We start from the raw sequence: 22,215 nt of genomic DNA, 5'->3' as shown, positions 1-22,215 counted from the left end.
TCTATTTAAAAGGAAAAAGATGATTTTTCTAGCAGGCGGCCCCGCAGCTTTAGCTCCCGGAGACAAGCTGGTCCCATTCCAGCACATGCATCATCCCTAGCAATAAAGATTCTGCAATTAAAATGCAGATGACCATATGGTTGTTGATATGTAACCCACTGGGCTGCAGAGCTCCCTCTGGGCCCAATCTGCAGAGGTTACGAGCCTGTTACAGCCCCGGCTTGGCTTCGAGCTGGAGCTGCGGCAGCGCCTGCCTTTCGCTCGGGCGCTTTGTGCTCGGGCGCCCCGCGGAGCTGCTCCCCGAGGGCGGCGCGCGGCTCCCGCTCTGCCTTGCAGTGCCCGGCCCGGCCCGGCCCGGCCCTTGCGGGGGGACGCGGCGATGCCCGGGCAGTGCGGTGGTGCCCGCGGCGCGGGGCGGGTTCGCCCCCGAGCGCGGCCGCGGGGCGCCGGTTCCCTTAGGCAGCCCGGCTCCGGGGCGCGTTAACGGCCCGAGCGGTTCAGCYGCGAACCCCGACGCTCCGGTTTCTCGCTGTTCTATCGCTTTGCGTTTCAGCGGTCGTCTCCTGGTCTCCTGCCCGGGATCGGGGCGGGTTCTGCTGATGTTATTTGCTTTTTAAAGCTCACCCAACGAACGTGCGCTGCGGGTTTTGCAGGCAGGCAGGAGAGACAAGGTTTCCCCCTCCGGGGAAGGACGGTAATGATCGGAAGCTGAGGTTTTCTAAAACCACTTAAAGGACTTGGATGCGATATTCCCATTACAGGGAGTAATCAAATCCTCTCTCTGCCTTTGAAAGGTTCAGCCCAAGTCACAAGGAAAGGGAAGTGCAGAAAAACCAAATGAATGAGCTAGGAATTTCGTTATAGAGCTAGTTAGCTCCCCGTGCTGAACAGGGGCTTTTTGTTATCCTTCTTCTGAGAGAGAGCTAAGATTTAAAGACCTCTTGAGAATACGTGAATTATATTATAGCACATAAATATTTAATTATATTAAAAACCTGACCAGGGTGCATTTGTATGTGGACATATGGAATAGAAAATCCTTATATTAGGAGCAGTTTGGAGAAACTCTACGTTATTGCGTGCATTTCAACGCAGAGTGGGGACTGGCTGGACAAACGGAGCAATGCCTTCCAGCAGGGATGTCCCAAGGCCTGCCGTGACGTCCTGCCTCGTGCCGCTGGGTATTGCCCCTGCTGATGGTGGTTTCAGATGCTTGTTAGCTGCAGGACACKGCAGAGGAAGGTTGGCGGTCCCTGGGCTGGTGGTTAGAGCTCGGGCACTGCCACCAGAAGAAGYAGGTTTGCATCCTGGCAGTGGTGCTTTCCTACTAATTCAAAAGGAAAAGCCGTTTCCGTATCCACTGAGTCTTTATGCGGTGAAATCTGCGGGGCAAAGGCTCACCCTTGGCAGGCATCTCCTTGCTTAGTCGAAGGAGTCTCCAACCTAACTTAGGTAACGTTAGCTTGGAGTTTTTCAGTGCTGAGAAGTGTCATCTTCCGTAGATTTTAGGGGACGACAAGGGCTTTCCTGAAAACCGAGCTGCGGGTTTGCGCGCCCGCCCCCGGGGGCTGCGGCCTCGTGTGCCCCGCGCTGCGAGCGCGACGGGGCTGCATTGCTCGCGTGGAGAAGCCGGTCTCCTCGTTAACTCCGGAGATCTAATGCTGAAGATAGGAGGTTCCTCAGGGTGATTCTGTTTCCAATACCGATAGGGCTGCTAGAAATTAACAGTTATCTTTCTTCTGTTTTCTTTTCTTTGCCTTTTTTTTTTTTTTTTAATCCTTTCAGTTGCCTCCCATCAACAGGGATTGGAAACAAAAATCTTCGAAAATGCTCAGTCGAAAAGATCGCGTATTCCCTCTAGAGCCCGGTAATCTCCACACCAACAGAACGACTGATTACCGCCGAGTTCTATTAAACAGGCATTAATGATTATTATTGTCTCTCCTTAGCTAAACCGTGAGCCTCTGCACGGCAGCGYAAGGCTTGCTGAAGGTCACTTTGACAGTAACACATTCCCCATAAAAATATATTCAGGGAGTTGCTGAGCATTGGATAGATAAGGAGTCGCTGTGGGCATTGCACGCTCCTTCCCCCATCACGAGGGCCAGCGAGGCCAAGAGGGGTGATGGTGGGAAATGAAAACCTGCTCGAGCCAGTGCGTTGAGGCAAGGAATCATTTAGTACCTTTCCAGCTTGCAGAAAGTGTACTTGCGGTGTTGTGGTTCAAAGGTTTGTTTTGAAACTTCTGTTATTAGCTTAATTAAAACATTATCCATCCCAGCTATAAGGAACCTTGATGGCGTGTGCAAGTCACACATCATTAGTTATCGTGCATTGCTTCAAAGAGCATGTTGAAGAAATCACTTTTAATAAGGACTTGCTGACAGTGCCACAAGATTTCAAGGATTTCTGTAAGATCTTCTGCAGGTGAAAAAAAAGAAAAAGAGAGAAAAGGRAAAAAGATGTTAAACAAAATCGGCAGTATAAAATCCCACAGCTGTTTCAGGGTCCCATATTCGCTTCTGCATGCCCGTCACCATAGTGCTGCAGCRTGGATTGAGATCCCCAAAGCACTGGAGATAACGGAGCAGAAACCTTGCCATGTAGCCAGATGTTCTGCATCTGGATGTTGATTTGCCAGACAGGTCACATTCATGCACAGCTATTCCTTCTCTTCTGCTTCATGCTTTGTGCGCTGGGTTTATTGGATGCCGTGGTTTGGGTTGGTTTCCAAAGTCATTTTTTTCAGGGCAAGCAGTTCAAGAGTTTTGGCTCTTCCTCTCTAAACACTTTAAAGGAGCCTGATTTTCAGGAAGTATCTTGTCTGGGAATCAGACTCTTTCAAGCATGCCAGATTTGGGCACCCAGCCTCTAGTCATTTTAGAAAATCTCTGTGCAGCTGTGATTCTCTTGGGAATGGTCGTATTCTGCTGCTGGGGGAAGTGGAAGCAGCTTATTCCCCAATCCTCAGGGCGATTTCACTGTGAAAGGTGCAAAGATACTTGTGTTTTTTTTGTGTTGCTGAGCTAGTACYATGTACTAGGGGGTATGGGTTATCCTACAGGGATGAGCTATGTGCCCATCTGTTAAGGGGAAACGCAGAGATTTCCTGACTACTGAAGGATATTTTGCGTTCAAATGTATCGATGTTTGCAATGCTTTCAAATTGTCAAATGGAAGGAAATTGTTGGGTATTTTTCTTGCTTTTAAAAGTGCATCGAGGCTGCGTAGCAACAGTAGCRATGAAAATACATTCATTTCTTCCAGGAAGTAAAATAAGAAAAAACTACTGAAAGTAAGATCCCCAGAATGTTTCAGTAAACACAAGATAAAAATCTGTGCAAACCCTTCGCCCTTCCTTTGACAGATCTCGGCTCCTGCCAGCGTTGGCCCAGTCCTTTGCTGGCATAAACCCRCACGGCTCCAAGGGGGGTGGGCTTGTGCCAAGTGGCCCAGCTCAGGATTTTATAGTGAAACCCAGGGGCTTCTGCTTACTGRATTTGGTGAGATTTTTATTAATTAACGTTTATGAAATGCTTGCAGATCCTTAAATGCTAAACACTAACTTAGGAGCTGGTTTCGTTCTAATAATGTTATCATCGGAAAGAACGGTTGTAATCTGCTGCCGCTGGTGCTGTCACATTTTTTTGCTGTCACATCTCCTCCTAAAGTCCTCTTGGCTGCAAGAGGTAGCAAAATTTGTCTGGAAAAGCCAATGATTTTACGCAGTGTGTCATTGTGCCCGTTCCCCAGGTGAAGCCGTAGGGAAGAGCAGCGTGGTACCCTTGCCATATGAGAGGTTCCTGAAAGAGCCAGGATTGCTGGCGGTCGCTGGCTTGCCCGAGGGGATCAGCTTTAAGAAACCCATGGAGTACGACGTGAAATCCCTGATGGCCATTTTAGAGCACAGCCACAGTATCCGGTTCAGGCTAAAAAGGTAACTTCAGGAGCGCCCCGAGGGGATGGAGGGCGGGGAGGCCCCCGGATATCGGCCTCCTCTCGCCGCGGTCTGCAGCAAAGSCGCCGCTGCGCGTGCAGCATTTTGGCCTCTAGCCGCCTGCTGCTGTTTTCCCCCCGTCTGAGACCTCCCCAGCCCTGAAACGTAGGTGCAGCCTTGCAAAATCCAGCCTTGCAGAGAGAGATTTCTTGGAGTCCAGTGGGCTGAGATTGTTTATTTCTATGAAGTGAAAACAGGAAGGATGCCTAGTAAGTGCATCTAAATGTATAAGGTTAACCACACTACTTTACTTCTCTCTGCCAGAATTTCATCTGCGTTAAGCTAAGTGCTTTCTCGTCACCAGAGAGATTACCAATGTAAACATCTTAAACCTCTTTCTAGGCTGAAATGAATATTTTACACCAGATAACAAGGCAAAGTTGCGATGATGGAGAGGGTGAACTCACCAGGCTATTTTGGCCCCATTTTCACAAGGGGCTGTCAGATTTGGATGCTGTTCTTCTGGAGTTTGCCTGTCTTCAGGCACCTTGGTTCAATTGAGAGAAATGCTGAGCACCAGCAAATACTTACTTTGAAGGCTCAGCACTTCTGAAAAATCAGACTGAGATAGCTAAAAGTAGGACACACACAATTTGAGCTATTTTTGAAATGATGGCTGCATGTCTCATGTAAAACATGCATGTCCTTGGTATGAAGTTCATCCTTGGATTGAAGAGGTCCTTGTTGATCTTGTCATGAGTCCTCAGAGCTGAGAATGGCCATAATGTCGATTGGTTAAGTCCCACTGATTCGTTTACTCCTTAAATGCACCAGGCTATGGAGCTAAACTGGTTTGCCCCAGCTAATAACCTGTTTGAGCTGTTCTGAGACCTACCTGCCCTAGGAGAAAATGGTGCAGATGCCTGAAGGAGAAGTTGGAAGAGGTTAGGCAACAGCTGTAGTTTTGGAAACAACAAGCAAAAAAGAGCAAGACAGCCATCAGTGCAACGTGAACTTTCCATCCTCCTGGACATGACTCATTTGAAGGCTATCCTTTCCCCTTCCACATCTTTGCTTGTCTGGCTTATTTGTCCTACTGGCATCTGCCCCAAATGTTAGCCCAGGAAGGCAGACAATGTGAGCAGCTTTGATTAAACCCAGCTTGCTGTCTGAAACTGCTGTCCCTCTAGGTTCCTGGCCAAATCTTCCACCCTTGCATCAAGAAGTTTCCTACTTCCCACTTGCAGGGCATCTTGGTGGCAAGCAAACCTTGCCCTGCTGGCAGCAGGAGCTAGGCAGGATGGTGGGTCTCGGCATGTGTGGCTCACAGTGTGAACTGCCTGAGTTGGTTGCAGTATGTGGACCCAAAGGAACCTGTGTTTTCCTCTTCTTTTCTTTCTCTCCCATTCAGGCCAGCGGATGAACCCAGCAGAGAGCCGAACCCTAGTGTAGAGTTGAATTGTACCTCCCTAGCGTCCAAGGGCACCCGGGAGTCTGGTGCAAATAACCAGATCGCTAAATCCGCCAGCCAAGACACTCCATCCGCTGTAGCCATGACCAATTTCTTATATGGTGTCTCGCTGCCTACGCAGATTGCCATGGACCTAAAGCAAGAGGTGTCTTCCAGTCTGCACGGGGTGAATGCGGCCAGCGAGGTGCTGATGGCCAGGCCCTCAGGAGACCTGAAGGTGCCTTCTTCACAGGAGTACAGCGACTGCTGTGGTAATAGCCTTAAGTTTGCTCTCAGAGGAGGGCCTGGTGCAAAGCCCACTGAAGCTGAAAGGGGAAAGACCCATGCGTTTTGGTGGCCTTTGGATCAGTCCAAAAACCGACCTGCCGTAGCACCGGAGTAGCCCAGCTCCCTCGTGCTGCACCTTGCTGTGGCCAGGTGGTCTCACCACACATGACCTGTGGCCAAGGGCCCTSCATGCCATCCTGGGGCAGCCTGGGCACAGCTGGCAGGTGGATCCAAGGCTGTGATGGCAGGGGGAAGCTCTYGCTGCTCTGAGGGCACAGTCTGACCACCCCAACCCTGCAGAGCAATTTAAGCATTTTTTTCTTCCAGCTCACCTCAGTCTGGGAGGGCRAGGGGAATGGAGGCTGGGCCATTCCCTCGCCCGAAGTGCAAAAGATTGACCCTTACCCCGCACTCAGCCATATGCTCACTGAGAGGTGAGCAGAACCCCCAAGACATGGCCTCAGGCTACTTCCTTTTGAAGTCCTCAGCTGTTTCCTAGTGGCATTTGAGGTTGTAATAGAGGGCACATGGGTGCCTACATGCCTCACTTTAAAGTGATGGGTGCTGCCCTGTGAGGAGAGGGGAGCTGGTTATGGAGGTTGGAGACATGTGGTGGGGTTTTGGTGGGACTCCTGGGCTCGGTGTCCCTCTTGGATGATAYGCAGGTTGAGGGATGCTGCACTGTGGCCACCCTGTGCGCTGCCAGTGGTTGACATCACCCTTGGGTGATGCTTGGGGGCCCCACAGCACCTCTTGCCCTGCGTGCCCTCTGTGATTCGCCTCTTATCGTGCCTTTGGCCTTGTCTCTCCTTGTGTCCAGGACAGAAAGCAGCYGGCTCCGGCGGCCCCCTTATCCAGAACGTACACTCCTCAAAGCGCATCCTCTTCTCCATCGTCCAYGACAAAACAGGTACGTGTCCCGTGGGTGCTGGGGCGTGAGCCAGGATCCGAGAGGGTTGTAGGTGTTACAGCAGGGAAATTCCCTTCCCTTCTCACACCATCTCAGCCGAGGAGCTGAGACATCTCTCTCTACTCGGCTGCCCTTCCTCACCTCGATGCCGAGTGTCTCCTAGCATTAATTCCTTCTGTTACTCCACAGAGGTAGGGAGATGCCATCCCTGCTTCCTACATGAGGAACAGGGGCACAGCGTAGGCCGAGTCAKTTGTCCAGGGTCAACCTGGCTCTGCAAAACAGAAAATACTGGCCATAACCTTGATGTTACTTCAAAATAGTTGAAACTTGCTGACCCCAAGTATTAGTCCACAGCAGTGCCTCGAGGATGATTAACAATTTCCCAGGAGGAGGAGGCTGTTCCACTTGCCCACCTCGGCCCCACCTAAGGAACTTGCAGTCTAAAAACGCTGACGTATTTACATCAAAACCCTCGACTCTGCGCTTCGGAGAAAAAAAAAAAAAAAAAAAGGAGGAGGGGAAAGTTGAGAAAGAGAAGGCACGAAAAAGCTGCTTTGTGAAAACGCTGTGCGCTTGGAGGGTGCGTGCGGCTAGAGTCTGTTCTCTCCCGAAGGGTCTTTCGCTTCAGGGTCGCAATGTTTTACGGGGTCCTTCCTCAGGAATCTGCTCGGCCCATGCCCCGTGCACAGCTGCAGAGGAGGCTGCTTTGGGCCGGGGAAGCCCAGACCTTATCTGCCAGGCTGGCAGAGCTTGCTCAGGAAGGGGGGAAATAATTATTTTTAAAGCAGCAAAGTCTTGTTCCCGGTTCTTAACACCTTGCAAGAGAAAAGTGCATCTGCTGTGTATGAACCATATGGAAGTTCCTTATTTCTTATATTTTGTTTTGATAGATAAGTGGGACAGTTTTATAAAAGAAACTGAAGATATCAACACCCTTAGGGAGTGCGTGCAAATTCTGTTTAACAGCAGATATGGTGAGTAGGAGTTAATATTCCATTATGCATCTGCAGCGCTTGTGGTTTGCATATCATTATATAGCAATCATTTTTGTTCCCTAACACAGCAGCAGAAGCCATATGCTAGAACTCCCTTCTCTTTTTAACGCTTTTAGCCCAGCAGCTCCCAATCTTTGCCTTTCTATTTAAGGTTATATCAATATTTCCCTTTGGAATCCCCCGTGTCTAGGAATTTGTAACTCGGCCGTAGAACGGCCCGGGTCCGAAACACGGTGCGCGGGGTCGGCGCGCCTGGGCTCCGCCAGCGCTCCGGGGCGAGGGGGAGGYGTTGCTGCCGCCGCTTAAAATTAACGTGGCAAAAAACCAGAAGGTTGTACTTATTCCAGCTGTTTTCTCTTCACCTGTAAGCGCGGGAAATCTGTTGCGAAGGGGCCGCCTGGCCGGGGCGCCCCGGTTCGCGGGGGCGGCGGGGACCGCGGGGCCGGCTCTCGCTGGGCTCAGCGCCCCGGCGGGCGGCGGGGGGGCGTCCGCCCCCCGTGCGGAGCGGGGAGGGTGAGGCGGGCCGTGCTGCTCCCCGCGGCCCCCCGGGGCTCCGTTTCTGGGACAGGCGAAGGCGTAGCAGGCTTTTGCTCTGCTTTTCAGACCTACTTGAATTAAACCTTTTTCACCTTCTCTTTATCATCCGCAAAAGAAAAAGCACGTGTTTAAGCTAAAGCCGTGTGCTCACCTTCCAGCCGAAGCCTTGGGGTTAGACCACATGGTTCCCGTCCCGTACCGGAAAATCGCGTGCGACCCAGAGGCGGTAGAAATCATTGGGATCCCTGATAAAATACCATTCAAAAGACCTTGTACCTACGGTGTCCCCAAACTCAAACGGATCCTGGAGGAGAGGCACAACATCCATTTTGTCATCAAAAGGTACGTGGCGAGCGAGACGCGCCGCGGGGAACGCTGTCCCCTGCGTGAGCCCTCGTCTGTCACAAGTGATCTCTTCTGAGCATAGTCTCCAGGCATTAGCTGCGTGCTGATATATTCGACGTTAATGTCGTAATTACAGCACGTTTGGGCTCACTCTGTCTAGCTCTTCGCCTCTGTTCRGCTCTCGGGCTTTGGCTTGGCCAGGTTGCTGCCCGGACACCCGGGGAACAACTGCCCGGGAGAGGGATCTGCTTGGAGAGTTTGGTTTTTCCACTCAAAACTTGTTCTACCCTTCTTTATGGGAAAGAGTTAAACGGCTGTTGTGCAGACATACGTAGGGGACTAAATATTATTCTCCCCCCCACCCCGGGCCCCTGGTTTTCCATTGCTCTTTCCCTTTTTGCCAGCGACCCAGCCAGGTCACAGGGCTGTCAGCAGCGCCGTGAGCACCGTCGCCGCCGCGGTGACGCCCGCGGACGCGGTGACGCCGTGGGGAGGCTGAGCAGACGAGGCCCTTCGACCGCGGCGCAGCCTGCGCTGTCAGCTGACGCTCAGCCTCCAGAGGGAAACGCGTAGAGTGAATTCCCCTCCACCTCGTATTTTTGTGGGGTGATATTTTCCCGTATTTTGGGTGTTTTTCATTTTATACTTATAGCGTGTTGAATCCTGGTTTCTGCTTTTGCACTGGATAGGAAGAGAGTGGGAGCTTTCTTGATTATGGGTGCAGCRTGCAATCCCTATTTACTTCTCCATCAGAGACCTGTTTCGTAATATATTTAATTGCTCCCCACCTCTGCCGAAGTAATGTTATTCCCATGTTAGAGGCGTGCAACTAAGGCACGGGAAAAAACAAGRTGAAGGTTCTCAAGGATGCTAAAATCACTGCAGTCAGGAGGGATTAGGCATCCTAAAAGCAAATAGGTTTCTAAATATCTGGAAAGATTTAGAGGAAAGCCTGGATTCACAGCCTCCAACGTCCAGCCGCGCAATGGGTGTGAGCGGCGAGYGCCCTCCTCGCTCCGGCACGCGCTGGGGTTTGCAAAGCCGGGTGGGCAAACCGGGCCAGGCAGAACGTGCCCTCGGAAGAGCCAGGGAGTCTGCTGCTGCCCCAGGGCTTGCTGCAGGAAGCTCCCTACGTAGTGGTTTTAGCTGCACTTTCAGGCACAAATTTTGGCTTTTCTGAAAGCGGTGGGATGGTTCTCATCTCGCCTGTGCCCAGAGCCGTCGGGGCAAGCGCGGACCGCGGCTGGGGCGAGCAGCGGTGCTGAGCAACGCCACGTTTTTGGCGCAAGGATGACTGTGTCCCGAAAGGTTCGCCTGCAGCGAGAGATGGGCTGGACGAGCCCATCCTTCCCTTGAGGGTTGTCAGCATTTGGCTTTGTTCTGAACGGGGAAAAAAACCCACAAAGCTCCTTTGCGGAGAACTTAAAAATTTGTAGGGTGTGGTGTTTTCTTGTTTTTGTTTTTTAAAGAAGGCAGAAATGCTTTCTGTCAGCCAACTTTAAAAAGCGATGACTACCTTGTATTGGGGACTGCAATTTTGAATGGAAAAACAAAATATCTCACTGCAGAAATCTTGCTTTTTGTCAAAAAAGAAAAAGAAATTTTGGCAAAAACGTATCTTTCTCGAAGTGTTTAAGTGACCTATGTAATGGACTGGGATGTGATTCCTTCTGCTTCTGCTGCCAGTTCCTATCTGAACACGCTTTGCTCTTCTGAGCGCTCTTGCATGGGACTTCTTGGGTGGCTTCAAAATGCCACCTTCAGAAGAAACTTGGTCTCCAAAATAGTGTATGTACCAAAGACAGAAGAGTGCGAATATTTCTGCTTTGCTCTAATGAAACTTAGTAAATAGTCTACAATCAATAGCTGGATTAAAATCCAGGAACAGCTACTTTAGTTCCCTTAGCCTCATTTAATAAGTTAATTAAATGAAGAGAATGACTTATAAGCAAATTTAAAGGTACTTTAGTTAAAAAATACTTGSTGTAAGATTGCTTGGTTGCACAACAGGCTAGAAGGGTCTTTTTTATGGGACGAGTGAAATAACACTATTTTGACTTGGTTGAATGCTGTTTATAAATAATATCTAAAATCGAGTCATTAGAAGCACCTATTTCTTTTCTCYTTTTTCTTTTTTTCTTCCCTCYTAGGATGTTTGATGAGAGAATTTTTACAGGTAYGTTCTTCACGTTCTTTGATTTATTGCCTGCAAATTGACAGATTGCCCAGAGAAGTACAATTGAAATAACGTTGCCTGTAAATAGCARAAGGGCAGGACATTCGTAATTATGTTCAGTGAGGAGAAGCCTTGTCTGTGAGTCACACCAAGGCATGGTAAGATTGCCTTTGCCTAGGATCCGTGCAAGCACTGTGCACCACTTAAATAGCGTTTTGGAGATTTAAGTGAGAAATATGTGGTGCATGAGGCTGGGTTGGCTCTCTGTGCCAGGGTGAATTTCATCTACAGGAAACACATGACATATTTCTGTGCTTTCATGAGGAAGAAAAATCACTGCTGGGTTCCTCACTGGTAAATTAGTCTCTTTTTTTTGGCTAGAAAGTGCTAACGTTATCCAGYTTCTTACTGTTTTTAAAATAAAAGAACAAAAATCAGTGTTACCAGGGACAAAATCCTGGAGGTTTTCTTCTGCTTTTCGTTTCTTTTTTCCTCCCCACGCACATTTAATCCTTGTGCTTTTTTAAGTTGGAGAGAAGCCGTTTGAAGTGATTCTTAGCAAATAAAATCAGACAGATAGGGGTAAGCCCTGACCTCGCCTTTCGGGTGCGAAGCTCGCTCCCGTGGCTTCCCCCGTCCCAACTATCTGAGAAGCGACTGTGCAAGAGGCCTTCCCAGGCTCCTAAATTCATCACTGATCGCTGATCTCCGGGGCTTGGCGCACGAGTGAAGGCTTTTAGGCCTTTTTTTTTCCTCCAGGCTGCCAACCCCACGAGCAGATGGCTTCCCAGCTGGGGGTCCCGCCAGGGCGCGTTCGCCCCCGGGCGCTCGGGGTGGCCTTCGGGACATCTTGCTCGAGAAGAGGCTTCCCGATCCACAGCCCGGGTTTTTTCGCCTGGAAGACGGGGTGCTGAGCCCTGTCCTGGGGCGCCCGCGGCCGCAGGACACGTTAGGGCTGCATCTGGGGGGGTTCGAGGCAGCAGCTCCGGCGACGCGGGAGGAACGGCTGCTGAGTCGGGAGGTGCCGTTTTTGCACAGCCGCTTTTTCGGAGCGGAGCTGCAGCTCGGGTTGCCGTCTCTAACGTATCCCAGAGCTTCCCCGTGCAGTCCCGTTCACCCTTTAATTAAAATACCCACCACTGCTGGRAAACCTATTTTTTGCTTCTCCCCTGGGTAGCTGCTTCAGGCAGGTTTCATTGCTGCAAGAAGAAGATCTGGTCCACSGAAAGCACAAATTAAAAGGAGCTTTCTGACTGTCAGTAGACAAATAGTATCTTTAAGGCTTTATATTGCTGCTGTTCCTGCTGCCAGAGCCCTGCCCTTCCTCGCAGGCTGGAGCCCAAAGGCGAAAGGGCTTCGTGCTCCCCTGGGTGGGCTCTGCCAGGAGGAGGGTGGGGATGTCACGAAGGGGCTTGGARGCCAGCGAAGAACCTAGTGCAGACATCTGACAAGGTGCCTACGTGGTTAGTGCAGTCTAAATTCATTCCCACCTTCCCCTAGTGCTAGTCCTTCAGCTCTTCCTTCACCTTCCCTGCCTGATTTTCCTTTCCTACCCTGTCTTCAGATCACTCTTTTCATCTCCAAGGTCATTGCCAAAGCTTTGAGGTTGCTGAGGGACAGGGAAAGGAAAGAGGAGGTTTTTCATGGTGACTAAATGCTTATTTTTGCCCTTCCTTGTGGGTTTATCACATCCTTCCTCCCGCTGCGCGTGTGGAGGACCCACCGCCCCCGGGGCTCGGTGCCGTTTCCAACGGGACGTGCCCGGGAACGGGGCTCCCTTTCGCAGCAGCGGGCCGAAGGGGCCAGGCGGCAGGTCCGCGTTTGGCCGGGCGCCTCCGTCCCGGGAGCCCCTTCCTCCACCGTGGCTYGTCCCCTCCCCGCTTAGCTCCTCGGGGCTGTGCCGGAGTCAGTGTGTCGGGTCGTTAATTCTGCCTTTTTGCTTTTAATTGCACGACCTCGCTGCGGGGACCAGGAAGCAAATTTACCAAAGACCCAACGAAGCTGGAGCCCGCCAGCCCGCCCGGGGAGATCTCTCCCGAGCCGCACCGCGCGGCCGCCCTGGACCTGGCGGGGACGTCGCAGGCCAGCAGCAGGTAACGGCGCGCCGCCGCCGCCGGGGGCCTCGCCGGCGCTCCGCGGGGCCTCGATCACGCCGCTCGGCGAGCGCGGGAGGAGGCAGAGCGTTCCCGCCCGCTGGCGAGYGCGCGCCAAACTCGCCGAGTTTGGAATCGCTGATTTTGTGCAAAGGTGGTGAAATCGATGCCGTGCCCAGACAAGCCGGGCGCGATCGTGTGCGGGAGTCACCTGCGGCGCTTAAAGCGTGGCCCGAGGGTTCGCACCCCCCCAGCCAGCATCCCGAGGAAACACCCTGCTAATTACGCGTTGTTTCGGAGGCGCTCGCAGGGAGACTAGCAGCAGGTTGACTGATGTCCCGGGGAAGCGCGGGGCTGCGGAGTTCAGCCGGTCGGAGCGCTTCGTACGGGAGCCCCCGTTCCTGGCCGCGCCGCGGGCCGCGCTGGCCTGTTCCGTGCTCGCAGCGCCCGCGGAGCTCGCCCCGGCCCCGCTGGCCGAGACGAGAAATCCTGCGTGGTTGCGAGAGGGAGAGCCRGAAGATGGAAACCCRGTCCTAATCCTCCAAAGCTCTTCCYGGGCTTCCCATCATAGGACAGACCAGCTCTCCTCTAAAGGGGACATTTGGCTCGGGAAGACCCCCGGAGCCTGCGAGCCCAAACAGGGGCAGGGCACATGCAGGCAAATGCCCAAACCATGCGCATAAAGCCAGGGGTGACATTGGGTGCTCTTCTAACATTATCCAGCTGCTCTGCTGCAAGTTCCAGGTTGGACTTGGGTTCATCCCAAGATAAACATGCAGCGTAGATATTATTTATAGATGCAGTTCTTGGAGGTAGAGGGGAGCAGTTTGAGAAATGGGCTTCCTSTGCTGTTCTTCCTACCCATGTGCTGGAGATCGCCATCTCCAAGGAGGTTAGTGAAAAACGTCTGACAGCCCAGCATTGACACCATCATCAGCCATTTTGGCCAGAGCTGCCAGACTGACTGCTGTTGGGTCAGAAACTTCTGCAAGCCAAGTAGGGGAGGTGTCTCAGCTTGCTTGTCTTCTCCGTGGCATGTTTGATTTCTTTCTCTTCTTGGTTCTTAATTGAAATGAATCCGTGACGGATTCAAGTGTGCTTCAGGATCTGGGATTCCCCTATTGCATTTCAGGTATGTCTCTTTGGATGTGGTTACCACATGCACCTAGGGTCATGCTTGCCCAGGGTAGGTGAACCCACCAYATCACTAAAGGCAGCATTTGAGCAAGGAGCTAGCAGCAAGCAAGCAAACGCATGGATGGTGTGAGCATGCTATCTGCTGCTCAGTCACTGCCTCTTTGTCAGGGGTTGCTGTCACATGCTGAGCATGGAAATCTCTCCGAGTGTTGCRGCACTGGAGGTTGAGGAGGAGATTTGTCTGCCAGTATTGCGCTGGCTGCAGGAGGTGTTGTAGCATTGGCAGAGCTGCCCTTGCCCAAGCATTTTATGTGCCGGGGTGGAATAGATCCCCCTTCTGCAGCTGCTCTCGTAGGACGTGGATGGGTCCCAGGAATGAAGCAAGGGAGCTGCAGATTTCCTGGGCCTCAACAGGCTGTCAGGGTCCTTGCAGTCATTTGAGGAATGAGAACTTAGTTGACATCCAGCATCTAAATAGAGCTGTATGGTCACAGGTGACAGTTTACAAGCAGCAGGAGGGGACGCCTCAGCCCTTCTTCATGAGTTTGCRTGTTTTGGGCACCAGCTTCATCCCCAGGTTAGGGCTTCTCCTGTCCCACAGGAAAGCAGCCAGGATGGCTGAGACCTCTCATGTTGTGAAGCTCCCACCTTGCTGCTGGAGCTCATATCCATCCTACGTGGGTGTTTTTATCCACTAGGTTGATGGCTCTTCCCAACTTTGATGTTCTCCTGCTGAGGGACACCAACCGTGTCCCCTCTCAGGCTTCTTTTTGCTAAATGGAACAAGCCATTGTTGACTTGTTGACTCATTGCTGCTCTGTGGGGGTATTTGTGGGTCTGAGTGAGTCACTGAGCCTTCTTTTATCATCCASGGAGAGAGCTGAGCACCCCAAGGGTGAGTCATCCCTCTCCCAGGTTGGCATTTAGGCCCAGGTAGAGGTCACGCCCCCCAAAGCGCCTGTTCCTCTCCACTGGTGACAGAGGGAGTCCAGCTGGCAGCCTCAGCCAGACACATCTCCACTGCAGAACCCAAAACTCGGCTGGGGCAAAGCCAGGCCTGAACTGCCTGGCYGAAGTTCCTGGAGCTGGTGGCAGGGTGGGAACTGAAGCCGCATCTCCAGAACATGAGCTAGGGCTTAGGCATGAAACCGTCTCTCAGCCTGCTCTGGATTYCTCCCTGCACCTCGCCGTGTTGCTGAGTGCCGGAAGCGTTGAGGCTTGCGGCACAGCAAGGCATCCGCTGCGCTGCCGATGCCAGGGGAAAACTGAAGGTCTCGAGCACCGCTGGCCTCGAAGCATGCCGCAGGTCTTAAATCTGGCCTGTTGGTTCTTGTTTCACTTGTTAACATTTGCAATTAGTGYGTTTTAATTTTTGCCACAGGAAATAGCACCGTGCACGTAAATTGGTGTGACTGAAGACAAGCAGGCAGGGAGACAGAGTATGAGGGACGCCGAGTTAATGTGTAAAGCAATAGTTAGAAACCCCGCAGCCGCGGAGCGTGCCGGCGGTGTCGGGGCTGCTGCCTGGCCGAGATGCGCTGCCGTGAGCGTCGAGGGCAGCTGGCGGCTTGCGGGCCAGGCACGGTCCTCCCCGTCCCAGCACGGTCCTCCCCGTCCCAGCACTGCCATGTGCCAGCTGCTCCCTGCCGGAGCTGCTCAGGGCTGATATGAAACAGTAAAACAGCTCTGGAAGATCCCACGGAGGAAAAATAGATTTTGTGGGGGTGGTTTGTGCCGAGGCTGAGTCGGATCTCGTGTCCCGCRATGCTGCTCCGCTGTGAGCCCCCCTGGGCTGTCCCCTCCTTCCCTCTGGGCAGCTCTGGCACAATCTGCAGAAATTACTGGGGTCACTTTTGAATTTCTGTTAGTTGTTTTACACTGCTCCTGGCTTGCGCCGTGTGCACGAATCAGGCTGCATATCCTGAATTTTGTGCGCGCTGTGGTTAACTTCTGGCGTGTTACACAGGCGRTTACAAAGCGCAAAACTTGCTCTGCTCTTTTGCATGTGTAAGTTAAACCTCCAAATGTATTGATAACACATATCTGCACAAAAGAAAAAATACATACACTGGAAAGATATTCGAATCCCATTTTGTTCCTCCTTCCTGTGAATGAGGAAACTTCTGATCCCTGATAGGGACACACTGATTTCCATACCAGTGGTCCACCCAGTTCAGAGTCCACTTACAGAGAAAGGGCAGGACCAAATGCCCAAGGGAAAGGTGCTAGAGGTCACGGAGGGGTAATCCGTTCCTCAGGGGTGATCTATTCCCAAATTTCCAGAGCAAGAGGTTGACTTCAACCTGAAGTATGAGCCTTGGAAACCTTTCCCATAGCTCCTGTTTTGTACGTGCAGAGTATTTGTCAGACCGGAGTTCCTTTTTGCCYGTATAAAGATCTGTCCGTACAGTACCTTTAGGAAGGAAATGTCAGGAGTGCTTCATGTTAATTTAACCTTGCCAGTAGTTCGTTCTGCTGTTGCGAGGGGGTTTGTGCAAGAGAGGAGTGCTTTGAAAATCCTCCTTAACCAGCACGGGTATTGAGCTACTCGGACATTCTCTCCTTGCCCTTGAAGGACCGGCATCGTGGTGGACTGCATTTCCCAGTGCTGTTCCTTGGTTTCTGTACTGCTGAAGTACCATAGTTCGTATTTAAGAAGAAAGAGCGAGAGAGAAAAATCAGTCCCGAGCATGCAAAGTAATCTAATTTAAATGCTGAATGACTTGTATAAATTTCTAAGTGTGCTAAGTTAACTGTAGACACAAGTTTGGGATGGTGCCCAGTATTCAGGGGAGAAAAGCTTTGAGCAGAATAAATATTTACCAGATCAATTGACTTTTTTCCTTTCTCCATATTTGCTTTAGCTGCGTGAGTAACCACATTGTAATGATACTTTATGCACTTCTTCCTACCCCAAAGTGATGGAGCCAGCAAGRTTTCAGGCTGTTGTTGAAACTGCTCTTGCTTTTGGGAGCCTTTCGCTGGGGTTATATCTGTTCGTYTCTAGGGATTTGGCTGTGATTAGCATTGGTGCATGACTGAGGGAAGAGTTGGGAAGATTATCTTCAGCTAGAGCCTGGGTGCCTGCAACGTTTTAGACATGGGGAGTAGAGGTGGCCTGGTCCTTCTGGGGACTCGAGTGTAAATTAACACTTCATGGGAGAAAAAGAAGCTCAGTTTATRACCTATCCACCTTGAGAACGTTTCCAAAAGTTGCCTCTGGGGTTTCCACGCTCGTAAAACCGTCCCAGCCCAGATTTCCCGGGCGGGCACATGGGAAGAGGGGGCTCAGCCAGCTGCGCTCCGGTGACGCTGCTCACGCACACCGCCACCGCTATGCCTCCGGGCCTGCGCACRTGCACGTCGGGTTTAAGCTTCATTTCATCGCTCCATTACCATGTTTTTTTGTCTGCTTTTCCCTTGCAGGGCTGAGAAGTGCAGCGTTTCTGAAAGTTGTGAACCAGGTGAGCAAAGAATTACTCCGTCTCTGCTGGGAAACGGTAAGGTGGAGTAAGGGAGGCTTTTACACCTTCCCCGCCAACATTGGGTTCCTTGTGAGCGGCTAAACTCTCGGATAAATCGGCTCAGCGGATCAACGCGACGGTGGCGGCCCATCGTGGGAAGCGATTTGCCTGGCGGCGTGGGGCAGTCGGTGCGGTTGTGCCAGAGCCCTTGCAGCCGGTGGCACCGCYGGGCACGGAGGCAGCGCCTGCCTTGACCGAGCACCTGCCAGGACTAGCTCTGTCCAGGCCTTGGAAAACAGGCTAAACTTCTTCGGTTCTGGGTGGTTGGATAGCTTGGTTGTATCAGCAGCTGGAATAAATTTGTAATGAAGAGCTGTAAGAGCAAACAGCCTATAAACACAACTTGGAAGTGTGACATTAGTTATATGGTATCCCCAGGGCAGTTTTCAGTATTTTATCCCTGTCTGATAAATACAGAGATAAAGATTGTTATCATATGACCTCCAGTTGGGTCCAAAAAATGCATAAATTGAAAAGAACGAGAGCAGGAACTTAAGCATGTGCTTAAATGATGCTAAATGAAGTCTTTAATCTCTTAAGTTCCCGTCTACCTAAAAGCAGACACATGATTGCATTACCGCGCATCAGCTGAACTGTAGAAATCGACTGTGTGAACGCTCTGACCACTGCAAATGAGCAGTAAATACCCTGAGGTTCAAATTAACATGTTTTCCCTGAGGGTGAGATTGTCACACAGCTGGCTAATTCAGTCGGGGGTCCGGGCCTGGGAAATGATGCTGGGTTAAGTGCCGGACAGAGGCCTGAATAGGTAAAGCCGCGGCAAGCCGAGCGTAAAAGCAGCAAGACGTGATTCAGCCCCTCGGATTGAATTAGTCCCACCGTAAGCGGAGGAARTTTGCCTCATGATAAGTGACAGCTCAGCTTATCACCGTGTTTAATATCCCTTGGACACGCGGCCGCAGCACCCGCTGGGCTCCTGCGCCGCTGGGGAGGAGGTCGCCAGCGCCCTCGCGCGCGGGTGTAAATCCCGATGGATTCTGTCCGGCCATGTCAGATCCCGGGCCTCCGTGACACGGGCTTCACGGTGCTGCTGCCGAACGGCCCGAGGTCAGAAACACTCTGCGCTGTTCACCGCCGTGCCCGAGAGTTTCGGTCGGCAGCAGCGAAGCTCTCGCGCCCGCGGGCTYGCAGGCGGCAGACGCCCCAGCCCCGGTTCGTGTGTGAGATTATCTCTCCTTTTCCTTCCCTCTTAGGTACCTCGGSAGAACTGAGTGGGATCAGACAGATCAAAATAGAGCCGGACGAGYTGGACATCATTCAGATCACCGTTCCAGGTAGCCGTTGCGCTYGTCTGGCCCTCGAGCGAGCGCTAAGCGGAGGACGCCTGGCCYTGCGTCGCGTGGCGTCCGAACGTTGGAAGGACGCGCTCGCTGGGTTTCTGCCGGTGCTGACGGTCCCCCCGTGTGGGCACACGGATCTGTCTACTCCGAAAGGGAATTTCAGGGGCGCATCAGAAGTCCGCTGCTTTCCTGGGGATAACGTTTCAGGGCTGTTGGTCATTCCGTTCTCTCTCAGCTCTGAATTGTTCCTCTTCTCTCCTTGGCCGCTTTTTAGTGCTGTCTTTTCCCCAGGTGGGAGTTAGAGAYGGTGAGCGTGGCCAGTGGTTTCCCCTGATGCGTGGGTTTGGAGGAACTCAGCTAGCAAGCGCACGGTATTTTGATGCAGTCCCCAATTTAGACAAACCACCTGTTTACGAAAAGTAAGAACAGGTTTAACGTTAAATGGAAATGTGTTGGAATTGGTGACACTGAGGCGTTTCCCCCCGGTTTCTTCCCACGAGTGGTCCATGGCAGTAGGGCGTAACGGAGATGGAGCATGGAAACGGTTGGGTTCCTGCAGGCCACCTGGGAGACTCGTTTTCCTGAGACCCAGCCACCTTCGGCTGCTGTTTCTAGAGCCGTTACCTGAGCTGGGTAGCGTACCGAACGGCAGGACGATCGGACGGATTTAACGCGTGGTTAGTTAGCGCTTTGCCTTTTCAGTGTGCGTTACAGACAATTAATAATCTCGCTAGGATTCGAGTGGGAACGGAACAGTGAGTGTGTCTGAGCACCAGTTGATGCTCGGGCTAGAAGCGATACCCAGCCCGAGCGGAGGCTGTGCGGGTCTGAACTGCGGCCAGATTGCACCGCTCCACCTTGCGCTGCTGTTAATATGGTGATATCTGGGGAGTCGCGCTGGAATTATACTAGAATAGACTTAACTTACGGTTAATTCAGGGGAAGAAGGAGCGAGGCACATTGTTAGATCAAACATTTTAATTTTCGACTTGGTGGGTAATGGGAGAGAGGAAAGTTAATAAGTGGTGAGCTGGCAGGACATGTAAGGAAAAGGTATTATCACTTCTCTGGAGCCGGTTAGATCGCACTTGAAGTCCAGAGCCCACTTTTATTACCTTATGTGAAGCTAGATACAGTTAAATCAGAGTAAGTACGGCTTAGGGCACTGAAGATGATTAATCAAGAAGAGATGCTCACGTACAAGAGACATTGATGAAATTTGGATTATTTATCCTGTGAGAAGGTGATTAAGAAGTGACCTGATTGAAGTATTTAAACTAGCTAAAGGTTTATTTAAAACTATATTTGGTTATCTCTTTGAGGGCACTGGAGAGTCCAGCGTTAGGAGATACAGGTTTAAATTAAGAGGGCCTACATATACACAAGAGAAATTTCTCTTTTTCATTTTTCTTTTATGGAGGAAGGCAGGTTTAGCTCAGTTGGTTAGAGCATGATGCTGCTAACACCAAGATTGCGGGTTCAATCCCCGTATGGGCTACGCTGAGGGTTGGACTAGATGATCTCCAGAGGTCCCTTCCAACCTTAGCATTGTATGAAATCTGTAGAATGGTCTTCCCAAGGTGGAGTAGTTAAGTCAAGTACCAGTAACTGTTAAAGCTAGAGTTGAGTTGCTAGATGGAATTAAGCCAATTAAGTCATTTTGAACTATTTTTGCTCTGCACCTTCTGTGGAGTTTAGGAACAAGCTTTTGCAGATGATGCTCTTTTTCCTCAGTCTGGGAGTTTGGATGTGTTTTTGGAAGAGCTCCTGGTGTTGCCTCATAGACACTTGAGAGGAAGCGGGCAGATTTGCTAGCCAGACACTTGGCCTGTGGACCAGCATCTGGTGTCCCATATCTGCAAGGCTGCGCGGCATTCTTTGCCCAAGCACCACACACTCCTTGCTGATGGACCAGCTCCCTCGGAGATGGGTTTTGAGGGGTGGTGCCTCTAGCAACAAAGCACAAAACTGCCTTTGGTGCATTGTCCACAGACCGATCGCCCAGTTCAGATGAAATGCATGACCCGGTGACCACACACATGGCTTCGGAGGAGTCGAACTACATTCTAGAAACAGTAACAGGTAATAAAAATTAAGGCATCCAGGAGACTGTGCAGAGATCCTGCATTCATGTGTGTATTAGTGAGCAGAATATCTGTTACAAGCCATGACTTCCAAGTCAGAAGCCCTGGTCCCAGTAAATGCTCTGACATCTCCGCGTTTGCTAAAATTTATCACCTAGGGGTGGACAACCACATTTGAACTGGGAGCACTGGTAGCCCAGTCCAAAAATTTGCACAAAATACTTGTCAGAAATGTGTTCTTCTCTCCAGTAAGGTGCTTTATGCGGCTATTTGTGGTACAGCCGGTCCTCACTTGCATGCCTCTCCTGGTGTCCTGCGGCTGGCTCTCACACGAGGCAGATCTTGTGGATATAGCCTCCATTTTTATTACATTTATGCAGCKCCAAGCACACTGGGAAACTGTTCTGCAGCCAAGGTGCTGCCACAATGGGGATTATAGCAATAGCAGTGCCAAGTGCTGCTGGCAGAGGATCCTCAAGGGGAGCAAGCACGGCACTGCGAGAGCCCGAGCCTGCGTTTGGGCGATGGGTGTTGAGAGTTTAACAGGGGAAAGGGGAGAGTTGGGTGATTCCTGGGTGATGGGGAGAGAGGAATGGGATACCAGATAATCTGAGGGAAAGTATATTCATGAGCTTTTCCCCTAAAGCAGTGATTTTTCGCATCTAGTCCCACTTGTATGCACCTGGTCCCAAGCTGGGTGACAAGGCTGGAGATCAGGCAGAAACATTTCCAAGAACATGGCCTGTGTCTTCCAGCTTTGCGTTGTCAGCAGACAAGTGCTGTCCCCAAACTTGCCTGTGCGGGGAAGCGCCATGGTGGTGCTTCCCCTTCCCTCYCCGCTCGGGCACGTTCCTCCGCGCGCCAGGAGGTATTTTGCCGGCTCTGACGCACTCTGCTGTGGGTGCTGCCACCCTTCGTCTTCCCCAGCAGGTACGGAGAAAGGGCCCAGCGAGGATTCCCGGCACGAAGAAAAGCCGATGGAAGGATCAGGTGAGTCTGCAACGAGCCCAAGTACCATTTGATAGCTCTGCTGGGGTCTAAAAAGCCTGAGGAAAGTGCTTTGGGTTGAGGCTGATGGACTTTCTGATGGYTTCCAAATTATTCAGCTGCCAAAGGGCTCAGTGCAGAGGGGCGCCTCTGGATTTTGGGGGCCTGCTGCTCAGCTGATGTGTGTTGGTGTCAGCCGGTGGCAGGTGTAACCAAGCAGAGAGGGTCGCAGTGTGTTCACACCCCCAGCGCTGGTGCCAGAGGGAGGGCTGCGTTTTTCATGAAGCAGTTCTGTTCTGCGGATGCGTCTGGGATGTTTCCCTGATCCTGCGCGCGCTCCTTTTGGTGATGGAGCTGCCCATAAGTGGGAGCCAGCTCCGGGTGAGCGGTGCTGCCCAGCCCTTTGGAGGAGGAGGCTCCTCCGTGGCCAAGGAGGGCCTGGAGCTAG

The 22,215-nt window shown here is 51.7% G+C and overlaps 1 protein-coding gene across 5 annotated transcripts in view; it reads left to right on the top strand.

Moving 5' to 3' along the window:
* Positions 1–22,215, top strand: part of GTF2IRD1 (GTF2I repeat domain containing 1) — an 88,975-nt gene that overhangs the window by 39,231 nt on the left and 27,529 nt on the right. For 2 of the 5 annotated variants that reach the window (XM_085314953.1, XM_085314937.1), the window contains 11 exons: positions 3,754–3,937; positions 5,349–5,659; positions 6,496–6,585; positions 7,479–7,562; positions 8,279–8,462; positions 10,616–10,641; positions 12,614–12,734; positions 17,298–17,335; positions 18,610–18,690; positions 20,689–20,778; positions 21,708–21,770. In XM_085314953.1, coding sequence (XP_085171079.1) covers positions 3,754–3,937; positions 5,349–5,659; positions 6,496–6,585; positions 7,479–7,562; positions 8,279–8,462; positions 10,616–10,641; positions 12,614–12,734; positions 17,298–17,335; positions 18,610–18,690; positions 20,689–20,778; positions 21,708–21,770 — 1,272 coding nt within the window. The remainder of the gene's footprint in view (positions 1–3,753; positions 3,938–5,348; positions 5,660–6,495; positions 6,586–7,478; positions 7,563–8,278; positions 8,463–10,615; positions 10,642–12,613; positions 12,735–17,297; positions 17,336–18,609; positions 18,691–20,688; positions 20,779–21,707; positions 21,771–22,215) is intronic. The other 3 variants (XM_085314928.1, XM_085314963.1, XM_085314945.1) reach the window with 2 other exon arrangements.

This window comes from Rhea americana, unplaced genomic scaffold (genome assembly GCF_003343005.1).
Source record: "Rhea americana isolate MKP2758 unplaced genomic scaffold, rheAme1 scaffold_111, whole genome shotgun sequence".
NCBI classification, from domain to species: Eukaryota; Metazoa; Chordata; class Aves; order Rheiformes; family Rheidae; genus Rhea; species Rhea americana.
The sequence above is the reverse complement of the archived record's forward strand: the minus strand, read 5'-3'. Positions and strand labels throughout refer to the sequence as shown.